Source organism: Aedes aegypti, chromosome 1 (assembly GCF_002204515.2).
Source record: "Aedes aegypti strain LVP_AGWG chromosome 1, AaegL5.0 Primary Assembly, whole genome shotgun sequence".
NCBI lineage: Eukaryota > Metazoa > Arthropoda > Insecta > Diptera > Culicidae > Aedes > Aedes aegypti.
Genome location: NC_035107.1, coordinates 18,949,398 through 18,968,598, shown reverse-complemented (window position 1 = coordinate 18,968,598; position 19,201 = coordinate 18,949,398). Strand labels below are relative to the sequence as shown.

General features: G+C 42.4%; 2 protein-coding genes across 2 annotated transcripts in view; one reads left to right on the top strand and one right to left on the bottom strand.

Annotated features, from left to right (window-relative positions):
• Positions 1-19,201, bottom strand: part of LOC5568128 (probable glutamine-dependent NAD(+) synthetase) — a 380,498-nt gene that overhangs the window by 316,827 nt on the left and 44,470 nt on the right. The gene's annotated exons all lie outside the window — the stretch shown is intronic.
• Positions 1-19,201, top strand: part of LOC5565478 — a 157,858-nt gene that overhangs the window by 110,819 nt on the left and 27,838 nt on the right. The window contains exons 7-11 of the mRNA XM_021837247.1: positions 7,760-7,864; positions 7,928-8,103; positions 13,494-13,656; positions 13,716-13,874; positions 13,945-14,013. Of these exons, the coding sequence (XP_021692939.1) occupies positions 7,760-7,864; positions 7,928-8,103; positions 13,494-13,656; positions 13,716-13,874; positions 13,945-14,013 (672 nt within the window). The remainder of the gene's footprint in view (positions 1-7,759; positions 7,865-7,927; positions 8,104-13,493; positions 13,657-13,715; positions 13,875-13,944; positions 14,014-19,201) is intronic.

The window sequence follows — 19,201 nt, the reverse complement described above, 5'->3', positions numbered from 1 at the left end:
TTTTCGAACTGCTGACCACATTTTCTTGAAAAAATCGATGGAGCTTGCTTCTCTTCCATCCTTCTTAAGATGCCGTTTGATTATTGCCCAATATGTTTCAATGAGGCGTAGTTCTGAGCAATTTGATGGATTCGATCATTTTTCTATAAATTCGACTTATTCTTTCTTGAGCATCTCCAAAGTAGCTGAAGCATAGTGAGCCGATGCTAGGTCTGGCAAAAACAATGGAGGCATGGTATGCTTTCAGTAGATGGGCAGAAGCCATTTTTTAATGCATTCAGTTCTGTAATTTTCGCCGTTGATTGAGCCCGTCGTGAAATATGTAGTACTTTCATATCGCAGGAGCAAATGGCTTGCAATACCAAATCATTTTTCCCAAATTTTTCTGTTGGGATGTATCGTACGTCGTCAGGAATATCTGTTTTGGCCACAGCGTTGAAAAAATTCAATTTGGACACTTTGCGATTTAAGCCAAATCTCGGAACGGCAGTTTTTCTGTACACCATTTGTGCAGAAAAAAATTGAGAGTCGCCATGTCAATTCGACCCATCGTTTAGAATTTATAATTTTTTTATGTCTGCTGACAAAATAAACACTTGAGATCACACTGAAACAAAATTTTATTTGTTTTTATGGAATTTTTACACCAATATGCTAATATTTAGGTGTCCACTTTCTTAAATGAACAGTCCTTATCTACAAAGCATTTCAAAGTGGGTTACAGAAAAGAACGTTTAGCATCTTGCAATGCTTTATTGAATCTGTTAGGAATAAATACATTTCTAATAACACCTCCTTAAATAACAAAGATCAAAAAACACTGAAATTGTTACTTGGAATGATACACTATGCCCAGTGCACATTGGTCCCAAAGCCATATCTAGGAAGACAAAAACAATTGCGCCTAAACCGTCAATTTTAGATATATGGTGTCTTCCGCAAAGTTTCTCCATATTATTCAGACATTTTTTTCAGAGATGTGAAATTAGGGTGGCCCACATGGTTTACGAGATCAGCACATAAACTTTTTTGCTGACGCATTTAGGACTACACAATGTTCTACAATATTTTAGAACAATTTGGAGCAACTTTGCCGAAGAACCCAAATTTCTATCTCTTATGGTTCGCGAGTTATGATTTTTTTTAACAAAAAAGTTAGGGTGGTACTGAAAAATCAGTTTTTTCTTGATAACTTTTCATGCGATAATTTCTCGCAAAAACTTTGTTCCGAGCACTTTTAGAACTTTTGATTGCGCAACTTTTTGCAAAAGAAACTACTGTTCTATCTCTTATGGTTACAGAGTTATAAGAAATTTTCTTCGAAAAAATGGTTATTTTCAAATGCCGATATCTCCAGAAGGCGCAAAGGGATTTTCAATCTTTTGTCGGCATTAGAAAGATTATCTCTTTCTTTGTTTATGGTGAAACAACTGTGAGGACGTTTTTTGTTTGAAAAGATAGACAAAATTTTGAAAATGATATGTTTTTAACCGAAAATTGTCCATAACTTGAAAAATATTCGAGATAGCTCTTTGGTGCCTTTAGCAAAAATGTGCAAAATTGAAAGTTCTGAAAGTGCTTCATACAAAGCATTCATAAAAAATCAACGCTTTAAGATATATTCACCATAAACCGAATTTTATATGGTAAAGAAAGCGAAAAAAAGAGATATTTGCTGGAACAATCGAAATAACTGTATGTAAAGTCATTCAAAATTGAATACACATGTATTGATATCGATCATAGTAAGCGGAATCTAAGGAGTTGAAAAAAGGAAAATTATTTGCTGAAGCAGTTTTCAAGTGATCAAGGCCCACCTTCTGGTTCGTTACCTTAGACAGATATTTGAGATTTATATCTGGCTCTTGTTCAAGATTCATGCATTCTTCAACAGGCGAATGCTGCCCTGACTTATTCGTTGTGGCAGATTTATTGGATTTGATTGAATTGAATGGGAAAAGTTGGATGCCCAGATAGAATAATTGCAGATACTTCTATATTTCTATGGGAGGATACCACGGGAAGTAAGGTTTTGGTAATTTGAAGGAATTCTTCAAAGTATACGTTTTGTTATCGTTTAGGGATGATAATATAATAAACGGGACCGGTATTGAACGCATGACCTTCTGCTTAGTAAGCCGAAGCGGTAGCAATTTATAACCAACCACGGCATAGATTAGCTGGACAAACAATATATCGCGTGAAATAACAAGACTTCGTTTATGGATTAATGTTCCATGGATCACTGTTAAAACTGCTTCAGCAACTAAATTTCCCTAACTCCTTAGATTTCACTTATTGTGATCGATCTTATTTCATTACATATATATTCAATTTCAAATGACTTTACATACAGTTATTCCGGTTGTTCCAGCAAATATCTCTTTTTTCGCTTTCTTTATGATATAAAATTCGGTTTATGGTGAATATATCTTAAAGCGATAATTTTTCATGAATACTTTGTATGAAGCACTTTCAGAACTTTCAATTTTGCACATTTTTGCTGAAGGCATCAAAGAGCTATCTCGAATATTTTTCAAGTTATGGACAATTTTCGGTTAAGAAACATATTATTTTCAAAATTTTTTCTACCTTTTCAAACAAAAAACGTCCTCACAGTTGTTTTACCATAAACAGACAAAGAGATAATCTTTCTAATGCCGATAAAAGATTGAAAATCCGTTTGCGCCTTTCGGAGATATCGGCATTTGAAAACAACCATTTTTTCGAAGAAAATTTGTGATAACTCTGTAACCATAAGAGATAGAACAGTAGTTTCTTCGGCAAAAAGTTGCGCAATCAAAAGTTCTAAAAGTGCTCGGAACAAAGTTTTTGCGAGAAATTATCGCATTAAAAGTTATCAAGAAAAAACTGATTTTTCAGTACCACCCTAACTTTTTTGTTAAAAAAAATCATAACTCGCGAACCATAAGAGATAGAAATTTGGGTTCTTCGTCAAAGTTGCTCCAAATCGGTTGTTCTAAAACATTGTAGAACATTGTGTAGTCCTAAATGCGTCAGCAAAAAAGTTTATGTGCTGATCTCGTAAACCATGTGGGCCACCCTAATTTCACATCTCTGAAAAATATGGAGAAACTTTGCCCAAGACACCATATATCTAAAATTGACGGTTTAGGCGCAATCATTTTTGTCTTCCTAGATATGGCCTTGGGACCAATGTGCAATGTTTGCGCCGCGATAGGTTCTGACGTCGATAATGTCCGATAAGTGTCTTCCATCAATCAAAACGTGGTCGATTTAAGATTCAGTCTATTGGTGTGAACCCAGGTGTACCGATACGGGCGCCTGTGCTGAAAGTAGGTACGACGTATGGCCATGTTCTTGGAAGCGGCGAAATCAATAAGTCGAAAGCCGTTTTCGTTCGTAAGCTGGTGAGCGCTGAGCTTCTCTATAATCGGTCTGAGTTCCTCCTCCTGGCCAACCCGAGCGTTGAGTTCTCCGATAATGACGTCTTGTTTGCTATGAACACGACAGCTGTGCGTAGGAAGCGTCCTTGTCGCCATTGTCACTTGCTAGATGAGGGCTGTGCTGTTCTTCCACGCCTACTTCTCCCATGTTCTATGTAAACCTCATAGAAGGCGGGACAAATATGCGTAGAACGGCAGTGTGCACATTGATTATGCTGATATTGGAGAAACGGCCTTTGATCCTGAACTTGCACATTCGGTTGTCGATTGGCCACCACCCAATCAGATACCTGATTTGGGTCAAGATTCTTAGAAGAATCTTACTAGGATATTCTGTGACCTCCTTAGCTTGACTCGACTGATAAAAACCTTAGTGGATTTTTGAACAAATCTACAAGGACCAATGTGTAAATACGCCAGATACATTACTCCCGTGAATCGCAAGTCAGTCCCATCAGTAAAAAGTAAGCATTGAATAAAAGGGCTTTGAAGTTTCCAAACTCGTTTTCCATACGAATATTCAAAAAACAGGGTTGGAAAATGTTCAAATCTTAATGAAACTTTCACAATTTGCTTTTACAGCCGAGTATTGTTCGCAGCACTTTACCCGAAAGCTCTCCGGTTGACTTCTTTCAATTCTCATGATTCATGGCCATATAGGACAACCGGAAGGAGACGGAAGAGACAGTTTTTCTCCGTACACCATTGACAGATTCGTAGAACCGTCGCATGTCGTTCTGTTCCATAGCTTCTTGCGCCTGAGGCAATTACCGCCTCTTTATGCTCTTTTTAAATTCTGCGATGGATCCGTTTTTCGACTGCACTTGCTTCCTTGTACCGCTCTCTGCTCTGACGGGTACCAGACACCAGCATCCAGCTTATAGCTACGTTCTTCTCGTCCGTCATTCTCTGGCACTCCTCGTCGAACCAACCGTTACTTGGTCTTCGTTGAGCAGTACCTTTCACTTCTTGCGCTAATGTGCTCCCCGCTCCGTGGACTGATTCCCACAGATCCTGAGGTTGATGCTTTCGTTGATTTCGCTAATCCGCTCGTCGAGCTTATGATGGTAGCCCGCTGCTACACCATCTGCTGACAAGCGTTGGATATTGAAACGCAACGATTGCCGATTTTTAGAACTCGAAACGGTTGATAACCGCGTTTGAATTTTGATTACAACGAGATAGTGGTTTGAGCCATCGATGACATCGGGAAAATGTCGGCCGTTTACCAGAACATTGTCGATTTGGCAGCAAAGTTCGCCATTTGGGTGTCGCCAGGTGTGCTTACGGATATCCTTTCGTGCAAAGTAGGTGCTACTGATGTCCATCCCCCTGGTGGCAGCAAATTTCACTAAGCGTGGGCCGTTGTCGTTGGTAACGGAGTGAAGGCTCTCCCTATCAATGATAAAGCGGAAGAAGTCCTCTCTTCCGACCTGCGCATTAGCGTCGCCGATGACAATTTTCACGTCGTGTTTTGAGCATTCTCCTTAGGTCTTGTCGAGACATTCGTAGAACGTCATCGGGTTTGTCGTTTGTCGGTGCATAGTCGTTGATCAGGCTGTAGTTGAAGAACTTGCCTCGAATCCTCAATACGCAGATCCGTTCGTTGATCGACTTCAACCTTATAACGCGCTTCATCTGCTTCCCGATCATTATGAAGCCGATTCCGTGGTCAGCTTTATCTCCACCGGATCTGTCCTAAATCTATAACATAAATCTGGTAAAAGAAATCACGTAAAACATCCACAAATTCGCGAAGTCTCAACCACTAAGGAGCATAAATGTAATAACACAACATCGCAATCTTTCGAGAATCTGAAGAAAAATTTAGAAGATTATGTACAAAAAAGAAAAGAAGATCAACACACCAATAATTTTGCCATATATCTGCCAAGGATTTTACCAATAATCAATTAAGGATTCGGTTAGGATCATTAGCGATCATCACAGACATTCGTATAATTCTCGCATAGTTTTCAAGAATCTATCCAGCTTACCATACGAATATACGATGATATCGAGAGAACCAGAGAAGATCAGAAGCAGGTTAGAAACATTCAAGGATTTAGAAAAAATGAATTTCTCAAGAGTCTTTCCAAAAATTCAAGTCCACCAAGAAGTTCTCCATGCATCAAGATTTTGTTAATGGGAAAGCCCCTATAAGAATTTGAAATTGATTCTTCCATAAATTTCACCAACAATTTAGCTATAATCTCTCGACAAACATACCAAAAATTAATCCCCAAGTCTATGGATTATTCTCAAAATCGTATCAGCATGATGATAGCAAAAAAATCCTTAGAAAGCCTGCCAGAAATGTTTCCTCAGACTTTTGTGAAAATCATTCAAACAATTTCGTCGGAAATTCTTCCAAATACACTGTTAAATTTACGTCACAAATTGCATTAGAATTTCTTCTTCGATTTCCGTCGAACAGATATGCGGAAATTGTTGAAGAAATGGTAAACTAATTTTGTCTTGAAACTTTCAAAGGAACAAAGTTTTCTATGAATTCCTCCAGAAATACTTCAGAAGTTGCGTTAGGATTCCAATTTTATTCACGAACTCCATTAAATTTTACCATTTTTTTCTCTGATGTGGTCTATAAATTAAATCCTGGGTTTTTTTTTCTAAATTATAACACGAATCTAACACGAATACTAGTTTGTATCCAAACCTAATGAAGAATTTCGATAGATATACCTAATCATTACCAAAAATAGAACGATATTTTAATAGCAAAACTTGTACAAGCATGGCAACATTTTAGAAGAAAGAAATGATCTGTTAAGTCCAAATTGCGTTCGAAAATTCCACAATTTTTTGCGAAAAATACATTCTCAATTTCCCTGAAAGTGGGAGTTATTTCATTGCTATTGTCCATCACTCCGACGTATTCATCACTCAAGCTAGAACCTCAGTTTCTCTGCCTTCTGCGCCATTCAAATATTCGTCGTAGTGCTGCTTGAGCCTTTCGCTAACCTCACGTCCATCTGACAAAATGCTTCCATTTTATCCAGACACATTTCATAATATTCCTAATTAACTTTGACCAAAATAAGCTCATAATTTATATAAAAAATATATTGAAATTTCGGATAAATGTGTCTTTTAAATTCTCAAGAATTTTCTCTAGAAGCACAGATACAAAATTCATATATAGACTTCCACGCTCGTGACCAAAAAGAAATGGTTTATTGCTGCAACAGCTCATATTTCTCTCCACGATATAAAAAACATCACGTGATCTCAATGTCGCGATATTACCAACGTCACATAAAGTTTGGCAAAAATGCGTTAATTGGCCAACATATCCTTCGAATTGCTTCCGCCGCGGTCACATTTTCTCAATGGCCCAACAGGTGCCAGAAAACCTCACTCCAGAAACAAAGAATTCCGCTGTTCACGAAACACCAACTCATTTCATCGAGTCAATAATTATAACCGCGGAAACGGTCTCACCCTCCCAGCTGTTCCACGATCCAAGAAGCCCATGACGATGTCGTGACGAGTGATATATGGACCACCATCATCAGGTTCCAGTCGACTAGAACGGCGTCTCCAAATCGCGCAAATAGGTTTATTTGCGCCAAAAACAACAAACGTAAAAAACGTTTCTCGGTGACATTGACAACAGCTGTCGATTTCTATTTCTGACGGACAAGTGTGTCCGATCGAGATCAAGAAATTTGTCCATCCGTGTTCGAGCGGGACATGAGCGTGTCAATCATAGTTAGTTGCTTACTCGGTTGCATCTTATGATGGCTAACGAGAAACGTTTACGAATGTCACAAACACGACGAGAAGAAGCGCAAAGCAAACAATGCCGCATCGCTGCTGTCTTGTGACGTTTTGCGATTACAATACTTCGATGATGGGTTTATTTTGGGACCACCCGCAATGCACAATACGTTTAACGTTTAACCCCTCTCTGTCAGTTTCTGTCGAAGAGAAACAATTCACGGTCCGGATCGCGTGCCAACTTTTGTCATTCCTTTTCGGCTTACTATGATGATACGATCAGGACCTGGGGGTGGCATTGTTTCATTTTGAAACAATTCGGGAAGCTTTCCGCACCACCCTAACGGGGCAACGGCGAGACTTTGTTGGCAATCAATCACCTGAGCCGCAGTTGGGTTCGATCGCATGAATAATCTCTTCGTCTGTTGATGATTCTATTTCTGGTCGCGTGGCAGACGTTTGATTCTATTTTCGTTCTCTACCTGAAAGATGTTGTAATCTGATCGATTTGCAGAGTTATGTATCGCCAATCATGTGCTTTGCGGTTTTTGTCTCATCCGCGTTTTTTCTTGCGACCATTCTATTTTCAGAAGAAGAAAGCGGTAATCATCTCCGCACGTGTTCATCCAGGCGAGAGTCCTTCGTCGTGGATGATGAAGGGCCTCATGGACTTTATCACCGGTGATTCATACGTGGTAAGTTGGAAGACTGGAAGCAACATTTTCGAATTGTGACTCAAATCCGGCTTTCATTTCCAGGCGAAAAAGCTTCGCCACAAGTTTATCTTTAAGCTAGTGCCTATGCTCAATCCGGACGGCGTCATCGTGGGCAACACCCGCAGCTCGCTGACCGGACGGGATCTCAATCGACAGTACCGGACCGTGATCCGGGAAACGTATCCGTCCATTTGGAACACCAAGGCAATGATTAGAAGGTGAGTGAGTGCTGGATTACTTCGTAACAGTCCAGAAACTACCCAAGTAACCACTAGCCCGCTAATTCGCCTTTTTGGGCTTATAGGGCTGTTATACGGCTGCTGTAGGGCATGTCAGCTCTGTAAAAGCCTTATATTAGCACGGAGGGCAAATTATAGTGCTATTTGGTTACTTGGGTAATTTTTATTAAAATCCATATCCTATCCAAGTCAATCTTGAATCTAATTATTTCAAACGTTAGAAATTCTTGGAACTTTGTATAGAACTTTGAAGCTAATGAAGAAGAAGCTTATAAACTTCTAGCATCAAGCTTGGGCTGCAGAAGCTTTCGGGGAATGACAGCACAAACTTCCAAAGCATCAACAACGGAAGCTTTTTGAGCCTTCACAGCAGAAGCTTTTTCGTTTCAACAGAAGAAGCTTCCAAGCATCGACAAAAAAAATGTTTTCTGATTTCGATTAGGAGCTTTCGAGTTTCAAACGAAGCATTTGAACTTCGATAACAGAAGCTTTCGAATATTGTTTGCAAAAGCTTTTAAGCTTCAACGGCAGAAGCTTTCAAAATTTTACAGTTGTAGCTTTCAAACTTGGATAGCAGAAACCGTCAAACTTTGACAGCAGAAGCTTTCAAGCGTTTAGAGCAGAAGCTTTCGAATTTAGATAGCAGAAGCTTTCGTACATCGATTGTAGAATTTCTCGAGTCCGACAGCAAAAGCGATCGATCGTATATAGCAGATGCTTTAGTTTCGACACAGAATCTTTGAAGCTTTGACAATAAAATTTTCGAGCTTTGACAAGCTGGACTGCAGAAGCTCACAGCGAGCTTTGACGGCAGGAGATTCCAGAGCTACAGCAAAGCTTTCCAAACTTCTAACGGAAGCTTTTGGGTTTCATCAACAGCAGAAGCTTCCAGAGCTTCGAGCAGGAGCTTCCTGAGCATCAAGCAGAAGCTTGCTGAGCTTCGAGCAGAAGCTTCCTGAGCTTCGAGCAGAAGCTTCCTGAGCTTCGAGCAGAAGCTTCCTGAGCTTCGAGCAGAACCTTCCTGAGCTTCGAGCAGAAACTTCCAAAGCTTCGAGCAGAAGCTTCCTGAGCTTCGAGCAGAGGCTTTCCGAGCTTCGAGCAGAGGCTTTCCGAGCTTCAAGCAGAAGCTTCCAGAGCATCGAGCAGAAGCTTCCAGAGCTTCGAGCAGAAGCTTCCAGAGCTTCGAGCAGAAGCTTCCAGAGCTTCGTGCAGCAACTTCCAGAGCTTCGAGCAGAAGCAAAGCTTTCTGATCTTCCAGCAGAAAACTTTCCGAGCTTCGAACAGAAACTTCCAGGGCTTCGAGCAGAAGCTTCCTGATCTTCGAGCAGAAGCTTCCTGAGCTTCGAGCAGAAGCTTCCTAAGTTTCGAGCAGAAGCTTCCTGAGCTTCGAGCAGAAACTTCCAAAGCTTCGAGCAGAAGCTTCCTGAGCTTCGAGCAGAAACTTCCAAAGCTTCGAGCAGAAGCTTCTAGAGCTTCGTGCAGAAACTTCCAGAGCTTCGAGCAGAAGCTTTCCCAGCTTCGAAAAGAAGCTTTCCCAGCTTCGAAAAGAAGCTTTCCGAGCTTCGAGCAGAAGTTTACAGAGCTTCAAGCAGAAGCTTTCCAAGCTTTGAACAGAAGCTTTCCGAGCTTTGAGCAGAAGCTTTCCAAGCTTTGAGCAGCATCTTTCCGAGCTTCGACCAGAAGCTTCAAGAGCAGTAGCTTCCGGAGCTTCGAGCTAAAACCTTCCGAGCTTCAAGCTGAAACTTTCCAGGCTTCGAGCAGAAACTTCCGGAGCTTCTAGCAGAAGCTTCCAAAGCTTCGAGCAAAAGCAAAGCTTTCCGATCTTCCAGCAGAAAACTTTCCGAGCTTCGAACAGAAACTTCCAGGGATTCGAGCAGAAGCTTCCTGAGCATCGAGCAGAACCTTTCTGAGCTTCGAGCAGAAGCTTCCTGAGCTTCGAGCAGAAGCTTCCAGAGCATCGAGCAGAAGCTTCCAGAGCTTCGAGCAGAAGCTTCCAGAGCTTCGAGCAGAAGCTTCCAGAGCTTCGAGCAGAAGCTTCCAGAGCTCCGAACAGAAGCTTTCCGAGCTTCGAACAGAAGCTTTCCGAGCTTCGAGCAGAAGTTTACAGAGCTTTAAGCAGAAGCATCCAGAGCTTGGAGCTGAAACTTTCCGAGCTTCGAGCAGAAGCTTTCTGACCTTCAAGCTGAAACTTTCCAGGCTTCGAGCAGAAACTTCCGGAGCTTCGAGCAGAAACTTCCAAAGCTTCGAGCAGAAGCTTCCAAAGCTTCGAGCAGCAGCAAAGCTTTCCGATCTTTCAGCAGAAAACTTTCCGAGCTGCGAACAAAAACTTTCAGGGTTTCGAGCAGAAGCTTCCTGAACTCCGAGCAGAAGCATTGCGAGCTTCGAGCAGAAGCATTGCGAGCTTCGAGCAGAAGCTTTCCGAGATTCGAGCAGAAGTTTTCCAAGCTTTGAGCAGAAGCTTCCAGAGCTTCGAGCAGAAACTTCCAGAGCTTCGAGCAGAAGCTTCCTGAGCTTCGAGCAGAAGCTTCCTGAGCTTCGAGCAGAAGCTTCCAAAGTTTTGAGCAGAAGCTTCCTGAGCTTCGAGCAGAAGCTTCCTGAGCTTCGAGCAGAGGCTTCCAAAGCTTCGAGCAGAAGCTTCCTGAGCTTCGAGCAGAAGCTTCCTGAGCTTCGAACAGAAGCTTCCTGAGGTTCGAGCAGAGGCTTTCCGAGCTTCAAGCAGAAGCTTCCAGAGGATCGAGCAGAAGCTTCCCGAGCTTCGAGCAGAAGCTTCCAGAGCTTCGAGCAGAAGCTTCCAGAGCTTCGAGCAGAAGCTTCCAGAGCTTCGAGCAGAAGCTTCCAGAGCTTCGAGCTGAAGCTTCCAGAGCTCCGAACAGAAGCTTTCCGAGCTTCGAACAGAAGCTTTCCGAGCTTCGAGCAGAAGTTTACAGAGCTTCAAGCAGAAGCATCCAGAGCTTGGAGCTGAAACTTTCCGAGCTTCGAGCAGAAGCTTTCCGACCTTCAAGCTGAAACTTTCCAGGCTTCGAGCAGAAACTTCCGGAGCTTCAAGCAGAAACTTCCAAAGCTTCGAGCAGAAGCTTCCAAAGCTTCGAGCAGAAGCAAAGCTTTCCGATCTTCCAGCAGAAAACTTTCCGAGCTTCGAACAAAAACTTTCAGGTCTTCGAGCAGAAGCTTCCTGAACTCCGAGCAGAAGCATTGCGAGCTTCGAGCAGAAGCTTTCCGAAATTCGAGCAGAAGTTTTCCAAGCTTTGAGCAGAAGCTTCCAGAGCTTCGAGCAGAAACTTCCAGAGCTTCGAGCAGAAACTTTCTGAGCTTCAGGCAAAAGCTTAACGAGCTTCGAGCAGAAGTTTACAGAGCATCAAGCAGAAGCATCCAGAGCTTCGAGCTGAAACTTTCCGAGCTTCGAGCAGAAGCTGTCCAAGCTTTTAGCAGAAGCTTTCTGAGCTTCGAGCAGAAGCTTTCCAAGCTTTGAGCAGAATCTTTTCGAGCTCCAAACAGAAGCTTCAAGAGCAGAAGCTTCCGGAGCTTCGAGCAGAAGCATCCAGAGCTTCGAGCTGAAACTTTCCGAGCTTCGAGCAGAAGCTTTCCGAGCTTCAAGCTGAAACTTTCCAGGCTTCGAGCAGAAACTTCCGGAGCTTCGAGCAGAAGCAAAGCTTTCCGATCTTCCAGCAGGAAACTTTCCAAGCTTCGAACAGAAACTTTCAGGGCTTCGAGCAGAAGCTTCCTGAACTCCGAGCAGAAGCATTCCGAGCTTCAAGCAGAAGCTTTCCGAGCTTCGAGCAGAAGCTTTCAATGCTTCGAGCAGAAGTCTTTCTGAGCTTCGAACAGAAGCTTCCAGAGATTCAAGCAGAAGCTTCCATAGCTTCGACCAGAAGTTTCCAGAGCTTTGACCAGAAGCTTCCAAAGATTCGAGCAGAAGCTTCCAGAGCTTCGAGCAAAAGCTTCCAAAGTTTCGAGCAAAAGCTCTCCAGAGCTTCCAGAGCATTGAGTAGAAGCTTTCAGAGCTTTGTTTAGAAGCTTTCAGAGCTTCGTTCAGAAGCTTTCAGAGCTTCGCTCAGAAGCTTTCAGAGCTTCGTTCAGTAGCTTTCAGAGCTTCGTTTAGAAGCTTTCAGAGCTTCATTCAGAAGCTATCAGAGCTTCGTTCAGAAGCTTTCAGAGCTCCGTTCAGAAGTTTTCCGAGCTCCGTTTAGAAGTTTTCACAGCTTCGTTCAGAAGCTTTTCGAGCTCCGTTCAGAAGCTTTCCGAACTTCGTTTAAAAGCTTTCCGAGCTTCGTTCAGAAGCTTTCCAAGCTTCGTTCAGAAGCTTTCAAACTTCGTTCAGAAGCTTTTGGAGTTTTGTTCAGAAGCATTCACAGCTTTGTTCAGAAGCTTTCAGAGCCTGGTTAAGAAGCTTTCGGAGCTTCGTTCAGAATTTTTCAGACCTTCGTTCAAAAGCTTTCCGAGATTCGTTCAGAAGCTTTCAGAGCTTCGTTCAAAAATCAAATCCAAATCCAAATCCAATCCAAATCAAATCCAATTCCAATCCAAATCCAATCCAAATCCAATCCAAATCCAATCCAAATCCAATCCAAATCCAATCCAAATCCAATCCAAATCCAATCCAAATCCAATCCAAATCCAAATCCAATCCAAATCCAATCCAAATCCAATCCAAATCCAATCCAAATCCAATCCAAATCCAATCCAAATCCAATCCAAATCCAATCCAAATCCAATCCAAATCCAATCCAAATCCAATCCAAATCCAATCCAAATCCAATCCAAATCCAATAAATCTAATCCAAATCCAATCCAAATCCAATCCAAATCCAATCCAAATCCAATCCAAATCCAATCCAAATCCAATCCAAATCCAATCCAAATCCAATCCAAATCCAATCCAAATCCAATCCAAATCGAATCCAAATCCAATCCAAATCCAATCCAAATCCAATCCAAATCCAATCCAAATCCAATATAAATCTAATCCAAATCCAATCCAAATCCAATCCAAATCCAATCCAAATCCAATCCAAATCCAATCCAAATCCAATCCAAATCCAATCCAAATCCAATCCAAATCCAATCCAAATCCAATCCAAATCCAAATCCAATCCAAATCCAATCCAAATCCAATCCAAATCCAATCCAAATCCAATCCAAATCCAATCCAAATCCAATCCGAATCCAATCCAATTCCAATCCAAATCCAATCCAATCCAAGTCCAATCCAATCCAAATCCAATCCAATAAACAAATACAATTCATATTCGAAATCCACCTTCTGATTTGTTTTATTCTAAAGGCTCAAGCGTAATCAGTCATTACGGAGCAAATTTCCAAAAATATTCCTAAAAACTCGATAAAACCAACTTAATGTTTTTTTTTCTTAGACTGATGGAGGACTGCGGCGTCGCGATGTACTGCGACATGCACGCCCACTCACGCAAGCACAATGTGTTCATTTACGGGTGCGAGAACCTGAAGCGGCATCCGGATCGGCGGCTGCTGGAGCAGGTCTTCCCGCTGATGTTGCACAAGAACGTGGCCGATAAGGTAGGTCTTCCTTCCGGTTTCTATAGATCTCGGTAATAACTAGAGTCTTCGATTGTCAGTTTTCCTTCGAAAACTGCAAATTTAAGGTGCAGAAAAACAAGGAGGGCACCGGACGGATCGTCGTCTGGGTGCTCGGAGTGACCAACAGCTACACCCTGGAGGCTTCCTTCGGTGGAAGCACGATGGGTGGCCGGGCAGGGACGCACTTTTCCACGGCGGTAAGTGAAAACAAAAAAAAACATGGCACTCTTCGATCCCTAGGATTTTGACACCCTTGTCGGTTTCCAGGACTACGAACACATCGGACGGGCCTACTGCGAGACGCTGATGGACTACTACGACGATAATCCGATCAAAGTAAATTTCTTCGTCAAACGGTTACGCAAATTGCGAAAGAGGGAGAAAAAATTGCGCAAAGCTCGCCGCAAGGCCCAACAGACGGCCTGGTGGTGGTTGAACGAGAGCTGAACTATTGTTTTAATTAGACCTGTTCAAATTTTTATTGTGATTTATTTTAAACTAAATTATTTTCTTTGAGTGCGAAAATTCTACGCTCTTTTCGAAGCTACACTGTACCAAAATTCTTGTTAAAGCATTTACTCAACTATCGTCGTCCAGTTAGCTTAAGCAAATCGATACACCAATCGATCGAGTTCAGTTTTTTCTCGCTCTTGTTCGCATAGTTCAATGGCAAGTTCGATCCAAAAAGAAAAGAGAAAAAAAAAACAGATGAGAAAGCAAACTTAAAGTGAACCCAGTAGGCGCAACTTTTTTTTTTCTTTTGTCTTAGAGTATTGTTCGAGCAAATTCAAAACCGAAAACACAGACGTCCAAACTCATCTTTAGTTGTAAATAATAGCATTGTATTTTTATTTCCTATCTGTCGATGTTGGCGCTTGCGGGAGATTGTAGTAGTATGACGTTTTCGATTCTGAATCGAACTAAAAAAACGTATCTGTGAACACAAAATTGGTGTAGCAAAAATGAGAAAGTAAATCGTTGAAATTGAAAAGTAATCGCTTTTAGTTCCAATACAATGTCCATCTCATTTTACTAGGCGTTGCGTTTGAGTTGTTCGTTTATCTTTAGTTGAAAAAATGTCATCGTCTTTAGATATGTATGTCATATGAGTGAATATTGTTTGTGTGTGTGAAGAAAACAGTGATGCCAGACAATCTAGACAGGATTCTTAGTAAAACTGAAAAAGCTTCAGAATAAAGTACAAAAAACTTCTACAAAAGCTTCCGAAGCTTCAGAATAAAGCTCAGAATTAAGCTTCTAAAGCTTCTGAATGAAGCTTCTAAAACTTCTGACTGAAGCTTCTAAAGCTTCTGAATGAAGCTTCTAAAGCTTCTGAATGAAGTTTCTAAAGCTTCTGGATGAAGCTTTACAAGCTTTTCAATGAAACTCCACAAGCTTTTGAATGGAGCATCACAAGCTTCTGGATGAAGCTTCACAAGCTTCTGAATAAAACTTCTCAAGCTTTTGAAGCTTGGAGAAAGCTTCTGCTCGAAGTTTAGAGAAAGCTTCTGCTCGAAGCTTGGAGACAGCTACTTGAAGCTTTAAGAAAGCTTCTGCTCGAAGCTTGGAAAAAGTTTCTGCTCGAAGCTTTAAGAAAACTTCTGCTCGAAGCTTGGAGAAAGTTGCTAATCGGAGCTTGGAGAAAGCTTCTGCTCGAAGCTTGGATAAAACTTCTGTTCGAAGCTTGGAGAAAGCTTCTGCTCGAGGCTTGGAGAAAGCTTCTATTCGAAGCTTGGAGAGAGCTTCCACTCGAAGCCTGGAGAAAGCTTCTACTCGAAGCTTAGAGAAAGCTTCTACTCGAAGCTTAGAGAAAGCTTCTACTCGAAGCTTGGAGAAAGCTTCTGCTCGAAGCGTGGAGAAAGCTTCTACTCGAAACTTGGAGGAACTTTCTACTCGAAGCTTGGAGAAAGCTTCTGCTCGAAGCTTGGAGAAAGTTTCTACTCGAAGCTTGGAGAAAGCTTCTGCTCGAAGCTTGGAGAAAGTTTCTGTTCGAAGCTTGGAGAAAGCTTATGCTCGAAGTTTGGAGAAAGCTTCTGCTCGAAACTTAGAGAAAGCTTAGGCTCGAAGCTTAGAGAAAATTTCTACTCGAAGCTTGGAGAAAGTTTCTGCTCGAAGCTTGGAGACAGCTACTCGAAGCTTGAAGAAAGCTTCTGCTCGAAGCTTGGAGAAAGCTTCTGTTCAAAGCTTGGAGAAAGCTTCTGCTCGAAGCTTGGAGAAAGCTTCTGCTCGAAGCGTGGAGAAAGCTTCTACTCAAAACTTGGAGGAACTTTCTACTCGTAGCTTGGAGAAAGCTTCTGCTCGAAGCTTGGAGAAAGTTTCTACTCGGAGCTTGGAGAAAGCATCTGCTTGCAGTTTGGAGAAAGCTTCTACTCGAAGCTTGGAGAAAGATTCTACTCGAAGCTTGGAGAAAGCTTCTGCTTGAAGCTTGTAAAAAGCTTCTGCTTGAAGCTTTGAGAAAGATTCTACTCGAAGCTTGGAGAAAGCTTCTGCTCAAAGCTTGGAGAAAGCTTCTGCTGGAAGCTTGGAGAAAGCTTCTGCTGGAAGCTTGGAGAAAGCTTCTACTCGAAGCATGGAGAAAGCTTCTGCTCGATGCTTGTAGAGAGCTTCTGCTTGAAGCTTGGAGAAAGCTTCTGCTCGATGCTTGTAGAGAGCTTCTGCTTGAACCTTGAAGATAGCTTCTGCTCTGAGCTTGGAGAAAGCTTCTACTCGAAGCTTGGAGAAAGCTTCTGCTTGAAGCTTGTAAAAAGCTTCTGCTTGAAGCTTTGAGAAAGATTCTACTCGAAGCTTGGAGAAAGCTTCTGCTCAAAGCTTGGAGAAAGCTTCTGCTGGAAGCTTGGAGAAAGCTTCTGCTGGAAGCTTGGAGAAAGCTTCTACTCGAAGCATGGAGAAAGCTTCTGCTCGATGCTTGTAGAGAGCTTCTGCTTGAAGCTTGGAGAAAGCTTCTACTCGAAACTTGAAGAAAGCTTCTGCTCGAAGCTAGGAGAAAGCTTCTGCTCGAAGCTTGGAGAAAGTTTCTGCTCGAAGCTTGGAGAAAGCATCTGCTTGCAGTTTGGAGAAAGCTTCTACTCGAAGCTTGGAGAAAGCTTCTGCTCGAACCTTGGAGAAAGCTCCTGCTCGAAGCTAGGAGAAAACTTCTGCTTGAAGCTTGGAGAAAGTTTCTACTCGAAACTTGAAGAAAAATTCAGATCGAAGCTTGGAGAAAGCTCCTGCTCGAAGCTTGGAGAAAGCTCCTGCTCGAAGCTTGGAGAAAGCTTCTACTCGAAACTTGAAGAAAGCTCCTGCTCGAAGCTAGGAGAAAGCTTCTGCTCGAAGCTTGGAAAAAGCTTCTGCTCGAAGCTTGGAGAAAGCTTCTACTCGAAGCTTAAAGAAAGCTTCTACTCGAAGCTTGGAGAAAGCTTCTGCTCGAAGCTTGGAGAAAGCTTCTGCTCGAAGCTTGGAGAAAGCTTCTGCTCGAAGCATGAAGAAAGTTTCTCTTTGAAGCTGGGAGAAAGCTTCTGCTCGAAGCTTGGAGAAAGCTTCTACTTGAAGCTTGAAAAATGCTTCTACTCGAAAATAGGAGAAAGCTTCCACTCGAAGCTTGGAGAAAGCTTCTGCTCGAAGCTTGAAGAAAGCTTATGCTCGAAGGTTGGAGAAAGCTTCTGTTCGAATCTAGGAGAAAGCTTCTACTCGAAGCTTGGAGAAAGCTTCTGCTCGAAGCATAAAGAAAGCTTCTGTTCGAAGCTGGGAGAAAGCTTCTGCTCGAAGCTTGAAGAAAGCTTATGCTCGAAGCTTGGAAAAAGCTTCTGCTCGAAGCTTGGAGAAAGCTTCTACTCGAAGCTTGAAGAAAGCTTCTACTCGAAGCTTGGAGAAAGCTTCTACTCGAAGCTTGGAGAAAGCTTCTGCTCGAAGCTTGGAGAAAGCTTCTGCTCGAAGCATGAAGAAAGTTTCTCTTTGAAGCTGGGAGAAAGCTTCTGCTCGAAGCTTGGAGAAAGCTTCTACTTGAAGCTTGAAAAATGCTTCTACTCGAAAATAGGAGAAAGCTTCCACTCGAAGCTTGGAGAAAGCTTCTGCTCGAAGCTTGAAGAAAGCTTATGCTCGAAGGTTGGAGAAAGCTTCTGTTCGAATCTAGGAGAAAGCTTCCACTCGAAGCTTGGAGAAAGCTTCTGCTCGAAGCATAAAGAAAGCTTCTGTTCGAAGCTGGGAGAAAGCTTCTGCTCGAAGCTTGAAGAAAGCTTCTGCTCGAAGGTTGGAGAAAGCTTCTGTTCGAATCTAGGAGAAAGCTTCTACTCGAAGCTTAGAGAAAGCTTCTACTCGAAGCTTGGAGAAAGCTTCTGCTCGAAGCGTGGAGAAAGCTTCTACTCGAAACTTGGAGGAACTTTCTACTCGAAGCTTGGAGAAAGCTTCTGCTCGAAGCTTGGAGAAAGTTTCTACTCGAAGCTTGGAGAAAGCTTCTGCTCGAAGCTTGGAGAAAGTTTCTGTTCGAAGCTTGGAGAAAGCTTATGCTCGAAGTTTGGAGAAAGCTTCTGCTCGAAGCTTAGAGAAAGCTTAGGCTCGAAGCTTAGAGAAAATTTCTACTCGAAGCTTGGAGAAAGTTTCTGCTCGAAGCTTGGAGACAGCTACTCGAAGCTTGAAGAAAGCTTCTGCTCGAAGCTTGGAGAAAGCTTCTGTTCAAAGCTTGGAGAAAGCTTCTGCTCGAAGCTTGGAGAAAGCTTCTGCTCGAAGCGTGGAGAAAGCTTCTACTCAAAACTTGGAGGAACTTTCTACTCGTAGCTTGGAGAAAGCTTCTGCTCGAAGCTTGGAGAAAGTTTTTACTCGGAGCTTGGAGAAAGCTTCTGCTTGAACCTTGAAGATAGCTTCTGCTCTGAGCTTGGAGAAAGCTTCTACTCGAAGCTTGGAGAAAGCTTCTGCTTGAAGCTTGTAAAAAGCTTCTGCTTGAAGCTTTGAGAAAGATTCTACTCGAAGCTTGGAGAAAGCTTCTGCTCAAAGCTTGGAGAAAGCTTCTGCTGGAAGCTTGGAGAAAGCTTCTGCTGGAAGCTTGGAGAAAGCTTCTACTCGAAGCATGGAGAAACCTTCTGCTCGATGCTTGTAGAGAGCTTCTGCTTGAAGCTTGGAGAAAGCTTCTACTCGAAACTTGAAGGAAGCTTCTGCTCGAAGCTAGGAGAAAGCTTCTGCTCGAAGCTTGGAGAAAGTTTCTGCTCGAAGCTTGGAGAAAGCATCTGCTTGCAGTTTGGAGAAAGCTTCTACTCGAAGCTTGGAGAAAGATTCTACTCGAAGCTTGGAGAAAGCTTCTGCTCGAACCTTGGAGAAAGCTCCTGCTCAAAGCTAAGAGAAAACTTCTGCTTGAAGCTTGGAGAAAGTTTCTACTCGAAACTTGAAGAAAAATTCTGATCGAAGCTTGGAGAAAGCTCCTGCTCGAAGCTTGGAGAAAGCTTCTGCTCGAAGCTTGGAGAAAGCTTCTGCTCGAAGCTTGGAGAAAGCTTCTGCTCGAAGCATGAAGAAAGTTTCTCTTTGAAGCTGGGAGAAAGCTTCTGCTCGAAGCTTGGAG